Below are 19,426 nucleotides of genomic sequence, written 5' to 3'. Positions count from 1 at the left end.
ATCAACATGAAAAAAAAAAAAACTAAAACATCTTTAAAAAAGGGGGGTGTCAAGACTCAAGCCCACTCTTAAGCAAAACATTGATTTGGGCCATCGCTTCAATCAAATCGAAGAAGCAGAACTTGTTGCATTAGAAAATTAAAAGAAAAAATAAATGTAGGTAGTTTGCATGTGTTATTATCTTTATTTCGTATAATATAAAATATAGGAAAAATCTAAACATAGTCAAAATGGTGCACCCCTTGCAGACCTCTGATTGTTGTGAAAAACGATGATAATGAATTGAAAAATAATATACAACGAGAAAGACAATCATACACGCAATCACACAAGACACAAGATGTACGTGGTTCGGCAAATTGCTTACGTCCACGGGAGCTGCAGAAGATTTTATTATTGAGGAATATCACATTACAAGATAGATCTCTCACTGTACGTCCACAGTGTTTCTACAGTGTCAACCGTACGGCCATATGAAGTAAAGCATCATATATATAGTTAAACGGCGGAAACCCTAAAAATCCATGTTCGCTCGAGCGGCGTGTCGAGCGCGCGTCGAGCGAACTTCCCTTCCGCATCCTGCTCGAGCTTACTGTCAAGCTAACATCGAGCGTTCAAGTCTGCCTGACTTCGCTCGAGCGGCCAATGCCTCCGCTAGAGCGAAAGCCTCCTGCTCGAGCTTACTGTCGAGCTAACATCGAGCGTTCGACTCTGTCTGATTTCACTCGAGCGGCCAATGCCTCCGCTCGAGTGATGTGGACCAGACTCCACAGTACTCAACAATTCTCCCACTTGGAGACTAGTACACTCGCTGTATCGCCATCTTCCTCAAACATGATATCCTCCACCTCTGCAACTCACTGCTCTTGTCTTCATGCTAGAAGACCAACTGAAATTGCGCACAACTTCAGTTTCTCAAGCGTAACACCCTTTGTCAACATATCAGCAGGGTTCTTGCTTCCACAAATCTTCTCAAGTAACAATTGTCCATTATCTAACAATGACCGTATGAAATGATACCTGATCTGAATGTGCTTGGTCCTAGAATGGAATGCTGGATTCTTGGCAAGGAATATGGCACTCTGACTATCACTGTAGAGAGTGCCTTTCTGATTCTTCTTACCCAATTCTTCCAAGAAGCCTTGTAGCCATACCATCTCCTTTGCAGCCTCTGACACTCCAATATACTCAGCTCTGATGTAGACAAAGAAACTGTTTTCTGTATATTAGAACCCCATGACAGTGCAGTACCACCAAGTATATAAACAAAACCCGTGGTACTCTTTCTGCTATCAATATCTCCAGCTAAATTAGCATCAACAAAGCCCTGCACCTCCAAGCTCTCTCCAGAGAAACACACATGTTTCTGAGGAACCCTTTAGGTACCTCAAAATCCACTTCACTGCTTCCCAATGTTGCTTTCCTGGGTTACTCATGTATCTACTCACAACTCCCACTGCATGTGCAATATCCGGTCTTGTGCAAACCATAGCATACATAAGTGAACCAATAGCTTAAGCATAAGGAACCTTACTCATGTAATCTTGTTCCTCCTTTAACTCTGGTGACTGATTCTTGCTGAGTCTGAAGTGACTTCCCAAGGGTGTGCCAACTGGTTTGGCCTTGTCCATATTGAACCTGCTGAGTACCTTTTTCATATACTCAGCCTGTGAGAGTCTCAACGTACCTTTGACTCTATCCCTGACAATTCTCATACCAAGGATTTGCTTTGCGGCTCCCAAATCCTTCATCGCAAAGTGCTCTGACATCTGCTTCTTCAGATTATTGATCTCATCAATACTAGCACCTGCAATCAGCATGTCATCCATATACAACAACAAAATAATGTAATAATTGTCAAAATGCCTGACATAGTAACAGTGATCTGCTTGACATCTAATGTACCCTGCACTATGCATGAAGTTGTTAAATTTCTTGTACCACTGTCTAGGAGCTTGTTTCAGGCCATACAAACTCTTCTTCAGTCTGCAAACTGAACCTTCCTTTCCCTGTACCACAAACCCCTCAGGCTGGTGCATGTAGATGTCTTCTTCAAGGTCTCCATGAAGAAAAGCTGTCTTCACATCTAACTGCTCAAGAAATAAATCTTCAGTAGCAACCATAGCCAATACCATCCTAATGGTTGTGATCTTCACCACAGGAGAAAAGATCTCAGAGTAATCAATAACCTGCTTCTGCTGAAAGCCTTTTACAACAAGTCTAGCCTTGTACCTCTTACTGCCGTCATGCTCAGTTTTCACCCAGTACACCCACTTGTTGTGTAATGCCTTCTTCCCTGATGGAAGTTCTGTCAACTCCCATGTCTAATTCCCTAACAAGGAATCCATCTCATCCTTCATGGCCAGCTCCCACTTGCTAGAATTCTTATCTTGCAAGGTTTCTTCATAACTCTGCGGTTCTCCACCATCTGTGAACAAAATGTAATTCAAAGTAGGTGAGAAACGCTGTGGAGGACGTATAGTCCTAACTAACCTGCGAACTGCAACTGTAGGAGTAGACGGTTCTGAAACTGCCTGCGGAATAATAGGAATGGGTGCACTGGACCCACTCTCCCCATCACTCACATCTCTACACTGCACTGTGACCTCTAGTAGGTCATCCAATCCTACAAACTCGGACTCCTGAGGAGCTACTACAGAAGCTGTACTAGACTTATCCTTGTACATCATTTTCTCATTGAAAATCACATTCTTGCTTCTTATGATTTTCCGACCCTGATCATCCCAGAAACGATAGTCAAATGCCTCGTCTCCATAGCCAATGAAATAGCATTTCTTTGACTTAGCCTCAAGCTTACTGCGAGCATCAGAATCAACAAGCACATAAGAAAGACAACCAAAAGTTTTAAGCTGAGAAAACTTAACCTCTTTCCCGCTCCAAACCTTCTCAGGCAATCCACAATCCAGTGGAACTGATGGCCCTCTGTTTATCAAATAAATGACAATGCTGACTGTATCTGCCCAGAAAGTGGGTGGTAGTCCAGCGTGCAGCCTCATGCTTTTAGCACACTCATTGATAGTTCTATTCATGCGCTTAGCAACTCCATTTTGCTGTGGTGTCTCAGGAATGGTCTTCTCCATTCTGATACCCAGAGCTGCACAATACTCCTTGAACCCGCCATCAACATACTCACCACCATTATCAGACCTCAAACATTTCAGTTTCAGGCCTGTCTCTGTCTCAACCATGGCTTTCCAAATTTTGAAAACATTAAATACTTCAGATTTATGTTTCAAAAAATAAACCCATACCTTCCTACTATGGTCATCAACGAACGTAACATAGTAGCGAGAACCTCCAAGAGATGCCACTGGGGAAGGACCCACGCGTCTGTGTGCACAAGATCAAGTCTTCCTGTTTTAGGCGTCCTGCCACTTTTCAAGAAGCTGACCTTCTTTTGTTTCCCCATCACACAACTCTCACACATACTAAGATCAACTGTCTTCAGTTCTGGTAGCTTGCCTCTAGACAGAAGTTTCGTCATGCCCTTCTGACTCATATGGCCAAGCCTACAATGCCACAAATCTACTGTGTTTTCTGCAACAGTAGTAGCAATAGTGTCAATTAAACCAGTAGTCATATATAGTGTACCAGTTTTCTTACCCCGAGCTAGTACCAATGCCCCTTTTGTGACCTTCCAGGTGCTATCTGAGAACACCACTGAATGACCACACTCATCAAGCTGCCCAACAGAAATGAGGTTCTTCTTCAACTCAGGAATGTGTCTGACCTTTTGCAAGGTCCATTTGTTCTTGCCAAGGAGTGCAATATCAATGTCTCCCATCCCCACTATGTTCAAAGCCTCTCCATCAGCTAGATACACCTTCCCAAAATCACCTGCAACATAGTTCCGCATTAGCTCCTGGTGGGAAGATGTATGGAAGGAAGCCCCTGAATCCAGTATCCAGTCATCAACTGGACTGTGAACTGCAAGCAATAGTGCATCTTGTACTTCTTCAGTTACCACATTAGCACTATCATTCTCCGTCTTCTTAGGGTTTTTGCAGTTCTTCTTTATATGGCCAACTTTGCCACAGTTCCAGCAAGTTGCCTGCTGACCAGGCCTCGACTTGCTCTTGCCCCTGTTCTTTGATTTTGATCTTCCTCTGTTTGAGTTCCTGTCATGTGATCTCCCTCGAGAATCAACATTTAGGGCTGAACTCAAACCCGAGGTGAGGGCTGACTCTTTCCTGCGCACCTCCTCAGCCAAAATCAAATCACAAATATCATCATATTTCAGTTTAGTTTTACCAGCAGAATTACTAACAACCATTCTCATGGCTTCCCAACTATTTGGCAGTGAAGCCAATAGTATCAGTGCACGTATCTCATCATCAAATTCAATTTCAATAGACGACAATTGATTTGTGATAGTATTAAAATCATTCAGATGTTGTGCAACAGACGTACCATCTGCCATTTTCAAATTGAATAACTTTTTCATCAGATGTACCTTGTTATTCGCTGACGGCTTTTCATACATACCAGACAAAGCTGCCATGAGATCGGCAGTCGTCTTTTCCTTGATGACGTTGTGTGCAACGGATCTCGACAGGGTTAATCGAATAACCCCCAAAACCTATTGATCCAATAGGTTCCAATTAGCATCATCCATCTTTTCCGGTTGCTGCCCCAATAGTGGAAGATGAAGTTTCCTATCATAGAGGTAGTCCTCTATCTGCATTCTCCAGTATCCAAAATCCGTGTCATCAAACTTCTCGATCTCCGATACCTTCAAATCATCTCCAGCCATCATTTTTCCTCAGACCTGAACCTGGCTCTGATACCAATTGTTGTGAAAAACGATGACAATGAATTGAAAAATAATATGGAACGAGAAAGACAATCACACACGCAATCACACACGACATAAGATGTACGTGGTTCGGCAAATTGCCTACGTCCACGGGAGCTGCAGAGGATTTTATTATTAAGGAATATCACACTACAAGATGGATCTCTCACTGTACGTCCACAATGTTTCTACAGTGTCAACCGTACGGCCATATGAAGTAAAGCATCATATATATAGTTAAACGACGGAAACCCTAAAAATGCATGTTCACTCGAGCGGCGTGTCGAGCGCGCATCGAGCGAACTTCCCTTCTGCATCCTGCTCGAGCTCACTGTCGAGCTGACATCGAGTGTTCAACTCTACCTAACTTCGCTGGAGCGGCCAATGCCTCCGCTCGAGCGATGTGGACCAGACTCCACAGTACTCAACACTGATGACATGTAAGGGAATAAATTGAAACTGTTGTTCAGGAGATGAAATTACAAACTTGTTGAAACGGTGCGTTGAAGCTCTCCTTCCTAAAATTTGAAGTTTGTCCTTCCAGTAGTTCCCCCCTCACCCTCAGTTCATTTGCGAATGGGGACACCAGAAAGCAGTTCTCAGTTCTCACTAAATTGCGACGGAAAGCGAACCCACTCCATTTGCTCTCCTCCATTCGATGATGGAAACCGAAATCTTCTCCTGCGGTATCTCTCTCTCTCTCTCTCTCTCTCTCTCCTCTGTGTGTGATTTATATAATCTACCAAGTTAACGGATACCAAGGTTTCCATCTTGTTATCAATCAATCTTCATTTTTACAATTGATTAGAGTAAAAAATACGTTTACGTATTTAAAAATTGTGCAAAAAACCCACATTTAGAAGTTACTAACTGTGGGAGAAGGTAATGGGCAAATGAAGCATCTACTTTCCATTTGGAAGATGTATGTATGAAACAAAAGTAGAGAATGGTTACATGTTTGAGTAAATTCAAGAGCCGAAGAAGGACAGTACTAAAAGTAGAGCTTGCCTGATACACCTTCTATAACCTTGATATTTATAGAGGGGAACGACAGACAAAATAAAGCAAAGAGCAATATGGACTTGATAATGGTGGCAATTGCGACCTACAAGTAGATTGGGCATAGAAAAGAAAAGGAGAGGGGACAAGAAAAGTTTAAGAGAGAGAAAAAAGGATCACTGAGAAATGGAGAGACAGGGCAAGAGAGCGTTGCCCTCGGTGGCGAGAGAGTCGTGCCCAGACGTGTAGCGGTAAAGCCACTTTTATGGACTTTTATGGGTCAAAAATGGTGGCTAGTTGACAACCTACATCAAGCTTGCGTTCACATTTCCAAGCCGCCATCTTCCACCGCCAAAGCCACCTTTATGGGTCAAAAATGGTGGCTAAGTGACAACCTATATCAAGCTTGCGTTCACATTTCCAAGCCGCCATCTTCCACCTCCTTTAACTCCTATAAATACATGCTTTTACTCTTAAAAACCTATCCCATTTTGAAAAGAAAAATATATAGAAAGAGAGAGAGTTTTAGAGAGAAAAATAGTAAGGCTTCTCCTAAATATTGTCTTTCCTTTTATAAGAAATAGTGTATTTTTCTCCTTTTATAAGAGAGAGTATTGTCAATTGTGCTCTCCTTATTCAAGAGAAAAATTCTTGTAATCCTTTTGCTATAAGTGAAATTCTTCTACAATTGGAGTTCCTTATTATTTCTTTTATTCTTTCTCATTTCTACTTCAGTTGTAATTGTATGCCTCGTACCACAACATCCTAACAGTAGTATCAAAGCATCAGGTTTATAGCCGGTTTTTGTGCTACAGTTAGATCCAGTTAGTGGAAAGGAGGCATCTTCAATAATGGCGACGAAGTACGAAATAGAGAAGTTCAATGAGAGTAATTTCTCGTTGTGGAAAATGAGAATAAAAGCAATTTTGAGGAAAGATAATTGCTTGACGGCAATTGGAGATAGGCCCGATGAGATCACTGACGACGGCAAGTGGAACGAGATGGATGGCAATGCTATTTCTAATCTGCACCTAGCACTAGCTGATGGAGTATTGTCAAGTGTGGCGGAGAAAAAGACAGCAAAAGAGATATGGGATACTCTGACAAAATTGCACGAGGCCAAATCACTACACAACAAAATTTTCTTAAGAAGAAAACTCTACACCCTTCGGATGATGGAGTCAACTATGGTGACAGACCACATCAACACCCTTAACACTTTATTTTTACAGCTCACAGCAATGGGGCATAACATAGAGACGGGTGAACGTGCTGAAATTCTACTTCAAAGTCTACCTGATTCGTATGATCAACTCATCATCAACTTAACCAACAACATTGAAGTTCTAGTCTTCGATGATATTGCAGCTACGGTTCTTGAAGAAAAAAGTCAGTGCAAAAGCAAAGAAGATAGACCAGGAGGTTCACAGCAAGCCGAAGCTTTGGTAATGATGAGAGGGAGATCAACGGAACGTGGCTCTAATGGGAGTTAAAATCAAAGTAGATCAAAATCCAGAAGTAAGAAGAATGTCAAGTGTCATCACTGTGGCAAGAAAGGGCACTACAAAAGGGAGTGTTGGCATCTCAAGAAGAACGAAGAAGCCAAAGGAAAAGGCCCTGAGTTGTCAAAGGCTCAGGGTTGTGTAGCAAGCACCTCAGATGATGGTGAAATTTTATACAGTGAGGCAACAATAGTTACTGAAGGTAGAAGAAGATTCACTGATGTCTGGCTTATTGACTCAGGAGCAACATGGCATATGACTCCCCAGAGAGAATGGTTCCCTCAATATGAACCTATCTTAGGAGGATTTGTGTTCATGGGAGACGATCATGCCTTGGAGATTGCTGGTATTGGTACCATCAAATTGAAGATGTGTGACGGTACAGTTCGCACCATTCAGGAGGTACGACATGTGAAAGGCCTAAAGAAAAATCTATTGTCTTTAGGACAATTAGATAATAGTGGGTATAAAACCCGTATTCAAGATGGGATCATGAAAATAGTTAAAGGCGTGCTTGTAATGATGAAAGCGGAAAAGATAGCTGCAAATTTGTACATGCTTAAAGGAGAAAGACAACAAGAAGGAGAAGCATCCATTGCGTTGGCAAGTTCGGCAGAAGAATTAACAATGATGTGGCACCGTAAGCTTGGCCACATGTCGAAACGAGGTTTGAAGATTCTTGCTGAACAAAAGCTTCTTCCAGGGCTCAAAAAGGTTTCATTACCCTTTTGTGAGCATTGTGTTACTAGTAAGCAGCACAGATTGAAATTCAGTAGTTTCTCTGCTAGAAGCAAAGTTATCTTAGAACTAATACATTCTGATGTTTGGCAAGCACCAGTTTTGTCCCTGGGAGGAGCAAAATACTTTGTGTCATTTATTGATGATTACTCCAGGAGTTGTTGGGTGTATCCAATAAAAAATGAAGCAGATGTATTTCCAGTTTTCAAAATATTCAAAGCGCGGGTTGAGCTTGAATCTAAAAAGAAGATCAAGTGTTTAAGGACAGACAATGGAGGAGAATATACTGGTAGTGAATTTGATAGCTTCTGTTAACAAGAAGGTACCAAAAGGCAGCTCACAGTGGCATACACTCCATAACAAAATGGAGTAGCAGAGTGGATGAACAGAACCTTGTTAGAATGAACAAGAGCGATGTTGAGAATTGCGGGAATGGCCAAGTCATTTTGGGCAGAAGCAGTCAAGACTGCCTGTTATGTGATCAATCGGTCACCATCAACCACAATTGATCTGAAAACGCTGATGGAGATGTGGACTGATAAGCCAATTGATTATTCTCATTTACATACATTTGGAAATCCTGTTTATGTTATGTACAACACCCAAGAAACATCAAAGCTATATCCAAAATCTAGAAAATGTATTTTCTTAGGGTATGCTGATGGAGTCAAGGGATATCGCTTGTGGGGTCCCACTGCCTACAAGGTGCTAATCAGCAAGGATGTTGTATTTGTAGAAGATAAGGTACAAGAAAAAGAAAATGATAGTGCTTCAAAAAAGAAACCAGAGACTACTACAGTTCAAGTTGAAGAAAGACAAGAATTAGAAGTTCCAAATTCTTCTGAAGCAATATCAGAGCACGAAGAACAAGAACAAGCTGAGTGTGCAATTCCACAAGTTCGACAGTCAACTCGGGAGAGAAGAAAACCAGCTTGGCACTCAGAGTACATCATGGAGGGAAATGTCGCATACTATCTACTAACAGAAGATGGAGAACCGTCAAATTTCCATGAGGCTACAAATAGTCAAAAAGCTTCTCTGTGGATGGTTGCAATGGAAGAAAAAATTGAAGCTCTCCATAAAAACAAAACATGGGATCTTGTACCACTACCACAAGGAAGGAAGGCCATCGGAAACAAATGGGTTTACAAGATCAAACGAAATGGCAATGATCAAGTGGAGCGGTATCGTGCTAGATTGGTGGTGAAAGGATTCACTCAGAAAGAAGGCATAGACTTCAACGAAATATTCTCTCCTGTTGTTCGACTCTCAACGGTTCGAGCAGTCCTTGCGATGTGTGCTACATTTGACTTGTACTTAGAACAACTGGATGTGAAAACTGCATTTCTTCATGGAGAAATTGTAGAAGAGATTTACATGCTCCAACCAGAAGGTTTTGAAGAACAAAAATAAAAGAGAATTTGGTTTGCAGGTTGAACAAATCTCTATACGGTCTCAAACAGGTGCCGAGATGTTGGTATAAGAGATTTGATTCCTTTATCATGAGCCTTGGATACAACAAACATAGTTCAGATCCTTGTGTTTACTACAAGAGATTTGGTGATAGTAATTTCATTATTCTGTTGTTGTATGTTGACGACATATTGGTAGCAGGCCCCAACAAAGATCGTATTACAGACTTAAAGGCACAGTTGGCTAGGGAGTTTGAAATGAAGGACTTGGGACCAGCAAACAAGATTCTAGGGATGCAAATTTACCGAGACAGAAATAATAGGAAGATATGGCTTTCTCAAAAAAATTATTTGAAGAAAATCTTGCGACGCTTCAACATGCAAGATTGTAAGCCAATTTCTACCCCTCTTCCTATTAATTTCAAGTTATCCACAAGTATGAGTCCTAGCAATGAAGCAGAGAGGATGGAAATATCTCGAGTACCGTATGCATCAGCAGTGGGTAGCTTAATGTTCGCTATGGTTTATGCAAGACCAGACATTGCACAATCAGTGGGAGTGGTTAGTCGATACATGGCGAATCCTGGTAAAGAGCATTGGAGTGCTGTAAAGAGGATCCTGAGATATGTCAAGGGTACCTCAAATGTCGCATTATGTTATGAAGGATCAGACTTTACTGTCAGAGGCTATGTTGATTCAGATTATGCAGGTGATCTTGACAAGAGTAAGTCCACCTCAGGTTATATGTTTACTCTTGCTGGAGGAGCTGTAAGCTGGGTTTCAAAATTGCAGTCTATCGTGGCTACTTCTACAACGGAGGCAGAATATGTCGCAGCTACACAAGCTAGCAAAGAGGCAATATGGTTGCGAATGCTACTGGAAGAGCTCGGACACGTACAAGAGAAGGTTGATTTATTTTGTGATAGTCAGAGCGCTTTGCATCTGGCAAAGAATCCAGCATTCCATTCAAGGACAAAGCACATACGAGTTCAGTATCACTTCATTCGTGAGAAGGTGGAAGAAGGAAGTGTGGATATACAAAAAATCCATACAAAAGACAACCTAGCAGATATATTAACAAAGCCAATTAATAATGACAAGTTTATCTGGTGTCGATCCTCCTTAGGCCTAGAAGATATGTAAGCGGCATGGAGATAGAAAGTGTAGAAAAGATGGAAGGATTATAAAAGTGACTTTAAGTGGGAGATATGTAGCGGTAAAGCCACTTTTATGGACTTTTATGGGTCAAAAATGGTGACTAGTTGACAACCTACATCATGCTTCCGTTCACATTTCCAAGCCGCCATCTTTCACTGCCAAAGCCACCTTTATGGATCAAAAATGGTGGCTAAGTGACAACCTATATCAAGCTTGCGTTCACATTTCCAAGCCACCATCTTCCACCTCCTTTAACTCCTATAAATACATGTTTTTACTCTTAAAAACCTATCCCATTTTGAAAAGAAAAATATAGAGAAAGAGAGAGAGTTTTAGAGAGAAAAATAGTGAGGTTTCTCCTAAATATTGTCTTTCCTTTTATAAGAAAGAGTGTATTTTTCTCCTTTTATAAGAGAGAGTATTGTCAATTGTGCTCTCCTTATTCAAGAGAAAAATTCTTGTAATCCTTTTGCTATAAGTGAAATTCTTCTACAATTGGAGTTCCTTATTATTTCTTTTATTCTTTCTCATTTCTACTTTAGTTGTAATTGTATGCCCCGTACCACAACATCCTAACAAGACGTGCCAGTAGTGGAGACGTGTCGATGGCGGAGATGAAAGGGGCTGGGTTTCACTCTGCCTTGCTTATTCGTTCATGCATTGAGTTGGAAACAAAAGCCCTTCTTAATTCAGCACAGCAATATATGGTAATTTACTAATGTACGCCGCCAAGTCAGCAGGAGTGTGCAAGGGGTGCCCGAATTTGACTACCCGTAGCATTATTGTAAAATATATAATGCAGGTTATCGGGCTGTGAGGATTGGATTCAAGCAGTGAACCAAGTGCAAGCCACTTATTGCACAAAACTCCATCACAAATACATTGAAAAATAAAAAACATTTCAGACTCCTTAATGAGCAATAATCAAAACACTGACCCCTTTAACTTTATCCTCACAAATCATGAAAAGTGTCAAATAATATGAACAAGGACTCGAGAGTAGAGATTTGCGGCATTGATGAAAAATTGCTACATACAAGATTGAGATTTAAACATGAACTTAAGTGTATGGGAGTGCCTGCACATTTGAAAAAAACGTGTACATTCATTGCTTAATTTATCACATTTATTGTTCATTTGTTTTAGTTTCTTAAGCAGTACTAGATTTTTCCTCTCTAATTTTATATTCTTTAATTCAGAATTTTCTATGGTCATTGGTCATGAAAGTTTTTGGTAGAATGATGTTAGCTACAATTGGGAGTCTTTATTTTAAGATTTTTTGGTGGAGCAGATTAATCATAGCAGCATCAATCACTACAATAGAAACATTTTTTTGGGATGAAAAATTTCATCCCCAGTTGTAGGGATTTCGTCCCTAAAAATATTCTAGGACGAAAAGAAATCATCCTAAGGTTGTCCGTACATCACTGTCCCAGAAGGTATTTTGGGACAAAAATCATCATTTCATCCTAAAATATATCTTTAGGGACAATTTTGAAATTGACCGTTCGAACGGGTTAGTTTTTTGTCATGGTTTAATTTCATTCCAGAATGACGTTCAAATGGTTACTATTGGACGTTCGAATGAAATTAAATTGGTTAAACGGTTATGAAAACACGTTCAAACGATCACACATTTTGATAACGTTCGAATGGTATAAAATAGATTTCCATTCGAACATTAAAAGAACAGATCGAATGGTAAAGGGATCGAACGGTGTTGAGTTATGTTCGAAATGTACGATAATAAATTGCGTTAGAACGTTTTTTGACCAATCTAATGTCGTTCGAATGGCTCAATCAATAATGTTCGATCATTACATGGTCGTTCGAATGAAAACTATTTTATTAAAACCCCATAATAATAAAAAACCAATTTGACATTCATAATATTTGAAAAACATACATTAGAAACTGTTTAATACTCATGAAAGTTTCATAATAAGTGTGAACTAATAAATAAGCATGAGATTGATATTGTTCATACAAAATTAGATAATGCCAAAATTAGATTGATATTGCCTTTAACTCATGCTGCCTTGTAACCAATTCTTCGATTCTGCGATTCAAATTCTCTTGAGCTATAGACGCCACAGAGGTAGACCCGGAAAAAGAGGAAGAGGGAGAAGGTTTTACACAGCGACCCAAACCCCTCAAATATCCTGAACGTTGACCCAGAACTTGTGTAAAAATCTCAACATCATTTGTTGATGAGTTTTGATCTGACGCAGATTCAGCACGTATGCCAACCATTTTATCCTACACATAAGATAAATAGTTAATATCATCATAAATATTCTAATATATTTATTTAAAACAATTTATAATACTTACATAATTTTCATGGGCATCAAGATGACTCCACTCTCCATTACAATTAGTATGTGATGCAGTATATAATTTGTCAGATCATAATTGGCATCTGAATCTTGCTATAATAAATATTTGTTAAGATATAAAGTCATTAGGATTCATATATTTAGTTAACTATATACAAATAAAAAAAAATAGCAATACCAATTTCTTAGAGAGGAGGTGGAAAGATCTTGAGCCTACATGATGAGTAATCTTCAATTTTGGTCTATTCGTTTTGCTTATAGAACTTCGCTCCTACATAGGAATTGAAAATATTAGAAAGTGAAATTAAAAATAGGACGACTAAAATAATTAATTTAATTATACCTTATATGATGAATCCTCAAACATGTCACAAAATTTTTTCCAATAAGAAGGTTTGACATCTTGAAAAGGAAGTTAGCGTGCATCTATCATATTCTCGAACTTATTATAATGCTTATGACACCTTGCCTTATATTTGTGGAATGTATTACTCATAAGCTTTTCCACAGTCTTATGCTCCTCTTTCCGACCAAAATTTAATTCGAAATCATCATGTAAAAAAAAAAAAAAGACAAACATATTATCATTTATAATATTCTAACTTTAAGTAAAATAAAAAAATTTACCAACTAAATAAATGTTTTAAACATTATCAAACAACACTTCTTGATAAGCTCTTTAACATCTTGGGGGACTTTCTTCCATGAACTTGTTGCCAAAGGTGCATAAGTTCGTGTAAGAGCACCCACATGCGATGCAAGCCAAGCTCCTGGTTGTCCTTCACCTCTGGTATGTTCGTCAAGAATGTTAACATTGATCTTACCCACCTTAGAATATTTTTCCAATATCACGCCTCTAGTAGTGCCTCGACCTTGACGAGATTGTACTATGAACTCATCATGATATATAACATTATAATTAATTTTCTATTATAACCTTAATTAATAACTTTTATGCTATTAGAATTTTACTTTGTTCTGTAGAGTCAATCTCTAATGGTGAGTCTGAATGAGAGCTAGGAACATGTGGATATGGAATGCGAACTTCTTTTCTCTTTAGAGGCATAATTTCAGAAAACTGATACAATATTCATTAAGTAAAATAGTGCTCATCATCACCTAATGTGAAAACATAATTCGTCAATCACTATCTATATTAGTATCATTTGACAATTCAGTCTCATCATCTGTAGATACTTCAGATGAATCAACATTTTGCTCAAGTGTCGCATCAACAATTTCAGCCTCAATATCTTCTCTATTTAATGGAATCATCTCATACTGGCTCAAATCCACAAACAAATTAAAGACGGACTGACTCTCTTGGTATGCTTCTTGAGTAGAGGCATCATCTTCTTCTTCATCTCGCCCTTCCGCCTGAAGGATAACATCATATATATTTTTTGGAGAATATTTTTGTACTACTCGCCATTGATTTCCTAACTTCGGGTCATCTAAGTAAAATACTTGAGATGCTTGAGAAGCTAAAATAAAATGATCATCTTCGTATCATTTTCTTGATGTATTAATACTAAAGGATTGCTTAAATCCCACCTAGCCAAGTACTATGATTAGTACTCTTGTTCCCAAACGGATTAAATCGATATGTTGCCAACCCAAATCACACATTACGAGGTTCTTCAGTAAACCATTGGTGTTCCTTATCAAATTCCTTCCACACCTGGGAGTCAGCAGGATGTGATAAAATATCATCGTTTCTAACTCTGGCTGATGAGTGCCATATCATGTCTACAGTCATTGCACGTGACATATATAATCGTTGTAATCTAGGTGTCAATGGAAAGTGGCATACTACCTTTTGCGGCACATTTTGTTTGTCAGATGTTCATCTTGATTCGTGGCATATGGGACATTTGTTCAACTACTCAATCTCTTGCCAAAATAATATGCAGTCATTCTTACATGCATGTATTACGTTGTAATCAAATCCAAGTCCTCGTTTCAATTTTTTTGCTTCATAGAAAGTATTATCTGATGGCAGTGCCTTCTTAAACAGCTCGAGTAACATATTGACAGCCTTATTTGATAATCAGCACATTGATTTTATGTGAAGCAGTCTTACGGTAAATGACAACTTACTGTGTCTTCTGCATCCTGGATATAGCTCACGTTGTGAATCATTCCACAATCGTGCAAAGTGTTATGACCCCCATCATTTGAACTTGATGTGTCTGTGCCACCTTCATTCATAAACATTCCCGCACCGAAGTCACCTAACATTTCTTCCATATTCTCATCATATTTATCTCCAACAACATCTGGTTGTACATCTTCATCGATGTCTTCTTCTTCATGTGGAACCTCGAATGAAGTTGGATACGGTTCACCGTGTAAGACCCAATCAGTATAACCCTTGTCATACCTTTCACAAATCCATTCGGAATTGTAAGATCATAATCGCAAACCTATCCTCTATAATCTGTCACATCCAACAAAATTTTCGAAGCATCTCCCCATAGTTCTCCAAATATGCTCGTCTGGTTGTGTGCACCAACGATTAACATGTCCATACACCATCACCAAATATGCATATCCCACTACAAGAAAAAGGACTTTTTGCGGCTATTTTTATTTCCGGCGATAGAATTATGGTCGCAAAAAGCCGATTTTTAAATTTTGGTAAATCTTTTGTGTCAATAATAAAAGTAGCCGCAAAAAGTTTTATATCCGGCTGTTTTTGTTTGCCGGAAATAATATAGCCGCAAATACCCCATTCTATAAAACAAAATTATCATAACAAAGTTTCCGTCATTAAAAAAGTTTTGTTACGGTGACTTTTTGTATTATTAAGGCGACTTAATAGGCGCCTTAATAGATTTTCTACACTTACTCCTCCCGCCTCTTATTTTCCCACATGGACCCATTTTCCCTCTCTTTCTCGCTCTCTCTCTCTTTCTGTCTGCACGGGGGTTTTGGTTCACTGGTAGCCGAACCGTCTTCTCTCCGTCGTCTCGCCACCGCATTCTCGCCATCGTCTCGCCGCCGGCTTCTCACCGGTGAGTTTCTTTTATGCTCCATCACTTTCTCTTGCTCTCTCTCTCTCTCTGTGTCTCTCTCTGTAACTCATTTGTTTCTGAACACTTGAATCAATCAGTCGTATCGCTTGTAATTTTGGGGTTGATAGATGTATCTAGTTTAGTTGTTTTACGTTTTGGTCTTTGATTTTAAAATATACCTCTCGTTATTTAGCCATATGGATTGTCTAGTTTGCTTATAAAAGGGGAAAAAATGGTAAATAAACTGAGACCCACGATGTTGTATCTCTTCCTCCCTTTCGGTTGCTTTATGGTTGTGAAGATATTTGGTTGTCAATGGTTCTAAAGATTTCTAGTTGGATGGTTTGCTTTTAATAATGAGTGTTTCTCTCTAATTTTATTTGTTGTATGGGTATTTTAATTCGTTCCAATATATAGTAAAAGCATTTAAGCCCAACATTGAAACTGTGTCAGGGGCACTCTACTCGGATCAGTAAATATATTAGGGTTGTTTTAGTCCATGATGGGATCTATAGAAAGGTAGTCTGGGCTAAAGACATCACCTTGGATTCCTACGGGTAGATATACAAAGATTTGTGATTATTAGCCTGAATTTGGCTCAGTTGGGTTGGGTTGGGTGTGCATTGGGTTTTTCATTAGTTGAGGTTTAAACTTGACTTGGGTTGGATTGGATTGCGCCTAGTCTTGATATCATGGACACATTGAGAATTGAAGGAATGTAGTTTACTTGTTCAGTAGTTATACCTCTTAACATCAGTTGCTTTATTCCTCAAAATACCAAACCAATTGATTCTTCACATATAACTTGATTTGATTTGAAACACTCACCAACATATTATTCCATTACTAATAGATTTTTTTTTTGTTTTTTTTTTTTTTTAAAAGAAAAGTGGATGAATACCCACACTAAGATTAAAATATTGAGTAACATGAACATCCAGATAAGAAAAGGTCTACCAATAAAACTGACTATCAATTAAGTCTTGTTGGAAATATATAAAAACTCAAGCTGCTTTGAAACTCTTATTTCATTGAAACAATCTCACCATCCAAACGTACAACAGCAGAAAATTCATAACAAAATTGGGAAACAGATATAAAAACTATGCTTAGGAAGCATTCTCCTTTTTCAGTTTTGCGAGCTCTTGCCTTACCAGTCCAGCCCTCTTAATCTTTGCCAACATAAGTTTGAACCTATCAAAGTCAGTTAGAGAAGCCCTTCTCTTCTGAACAATTAACTTTCTGCCCCAGGAACTATTCTCCCACTTTTTCTTAACATCAGCTTTCTCCATAGCATCAAGCAATTCCTTCTTCTTAGGAACCCTCTTAATGTCAATTTTAAGGTCAGTGAGAGAGAGCCTCTTGAAATTCATTTGGGATCTTTCCATATTAGGGGCATCCATGAGAGCTCGGTTCTGGTTGATGACATCGACGATGACAACGAGTTTGCCATAGTCTTCGTCGTAGTTGACGAGGGCGACCATCCCGATCATTTCACCCAGTAGGGAAAGCAAAAAGCCCTCTTATAAAACCCTTGGAGGGAATTAATTAAATGTGGTGCTGAAGTTGACAACAAGGCCAAAATGACACCCATTGATCTCTTGAAATGTACCTCTCGTGATTTTAAAATGTACCTCTCGTGACTTTGGCTTTTGGCTTATTCAATGATAAAGGATCTGTGAATAGTTTTAATTTCTACACATACTCTAATCCCCTAGATCCTCATGTGTATGCTGGTTGTATTTAAAATATGTGTCATCAATTAATATAATTAATGATAATAAAAACTTAAATTCAAAGTAGCATGAATATAGTCCTATAGACTAATAATATAACTTGTAGAGTTCGGAAACTGGAAGCATGCTACTTCAAATATAGATATACAAACACGACGACTAGAAACTATTATTTTCTAGTCAAGGTACAAAGGAAGATGTGAACAAAAAAAAAAAAAATGGACAGACCTACAATAATCTACCAATACTTGTCGAAAATAACTTCTGTATTAATCTATATATATGTGTTTTTGTTTTTCAAAGTGTACAACATACTTGCCCAAACAGTGCAAAGTTGCAAACTATGCCCGTTCGTCCAGTTGGCCTGGTTTGGGAGAGTACAAACTAGTGAATTTTTTTGCATATTTTTTCATATCAACTTATGAAAATACACTAGATCAGATGGGGTTGAGGGGCATATTTAGAGAACATCCTAACATCGTCCATACTGGAAAATCGCACTTTTTGAGGTGCTTCTTCTATCATAATTAGTTCCTCTTCACAATGAACTTCATAATTAGTTCTATCATAATCTGTTATATCTATATATAACTAACTAACTATAGATAGTTTAATTATGACACACGTAAGTACTACTGCATGCATCCTGAAACTAATTTTGGCTATATATGTACATATTTGACCAACTTTCACTCAAATTTACACAAAAAACTTGACTCACTCAAAAATGAGTAGCACTAAAACTATCCCAAGTGCAGGAGAATGTCGTGTAATAATTAGGAATAAATTCCTAGATCGTCTCCTCAGGGAAAGTTACTTAGAAATCAAACTCGTTGACAAATGTGAAAAACTTCACAAAGAGAAAATAAAATGATGGTATGTGCAATGGATGGGAGAGGACACTAGTCTTGGACTAGATTCATATTTTTGGATTTTGATTATCGGATCGGAATGTAAAGGACTAATAGATTAAACTCAGAAATTGATAAAACTAAATTAAGAATTAAACTAAATTAGGAAGTAATTGACAAAACATGCACTGAAATTGAAAAGCCCCAAAATCAATGTTCTAGGGTTCATCATTATATTCAAATCACAAATTCTCAAATTAAACCACCGTAATTGTAATCACTACTAAAATGAAAGTTTAACGAAACGATAAAAATAAATAACATGAATTGAATGAATAACAAATAAATTTCTCAAACGTCTAAATCAAAATTCTCTAAAATAATTCAGAAACTCAAAATTGAAATGAAATAGCAAGTAGGGAATTGAAAAGATCAAGCCAGTTGAATGGAGATGAAGATTCGAAGCGATGGAGGAGGCTGAGTTGCAGTGGCAATTGGACCCCTCAAGGAGTTCTTCAATCTGCTGCAGTGTGAGTGAATGATCTAGTGGATATTGTGTAGCTGCGTGAATGATCGATTGAATGAATCCTCCTCTTCGAATCTGAACGAAAATCAAAGGAAAAATGAATTCTAAGTGTTTCTCTACTCAAAAACCGAGTTTTCCAGCCCAAGAGTCGTCCTAAGATGTAAAAAAAAACATATATATACTGTGACGGCGGAATGATGCGATATTCGCTCAAGCGGAGTGTCGAGCGAACATCGAGCGTTCGACTCTGCCTGAATTCGCTCGAGCGGCCAAATGCCTCCGCTCGAGCGATCTCTTTTCCTGCATCTCGCTCGACCCCACTGTCGAGCGGA

The 19,426-nt window shown here is 38.7% G+C and overlaps 1 protein-coding gene across 1 annotated transcript; it reads right to left on the bottom strand.

The window, feature by feature from the left end:
• Positions 1–16,935: 16,935 nt before the first annotated feature.
• LOC122316213 (60S ribosomal protein L14-1-like) lies at positions 16,936–17,474 on the bottom strand. Its single transcript, XM_043132749.1, has one exon. The coding sequence runs from the start codon at positions 17,472–17,474 to the stop codon at positions 17,091–17,093; it is 384 nt and encodes a 127-aa protein (XP_042988683.1). The 3' UTR covers positions 16,936–17,090.
• Positions 17,475–19,426: the final 1,952 nt, after the last annotated feature.

Source organism: Carya illinoinensis, chromosome 7 (genome assembly GCF_018687715.1).
Source record: "Carya illinoinensis cultivar Pawnee chromosome 7, C.illinoinensisPawnee_v1, whole genome shotgun sequence".
Taxonomy (NCBI): domain Eukaryota; kingdom Viridiplantae; phylum Streptophyta; class Magnoliopsida; order Fagales; family Juglandaceae; genus Carya; species Carya illinoinensis.
Note: the sequence above shows the minus strand (reverse complement) of the source record. Positions and strands in the feature narration are given on the sequence as shown.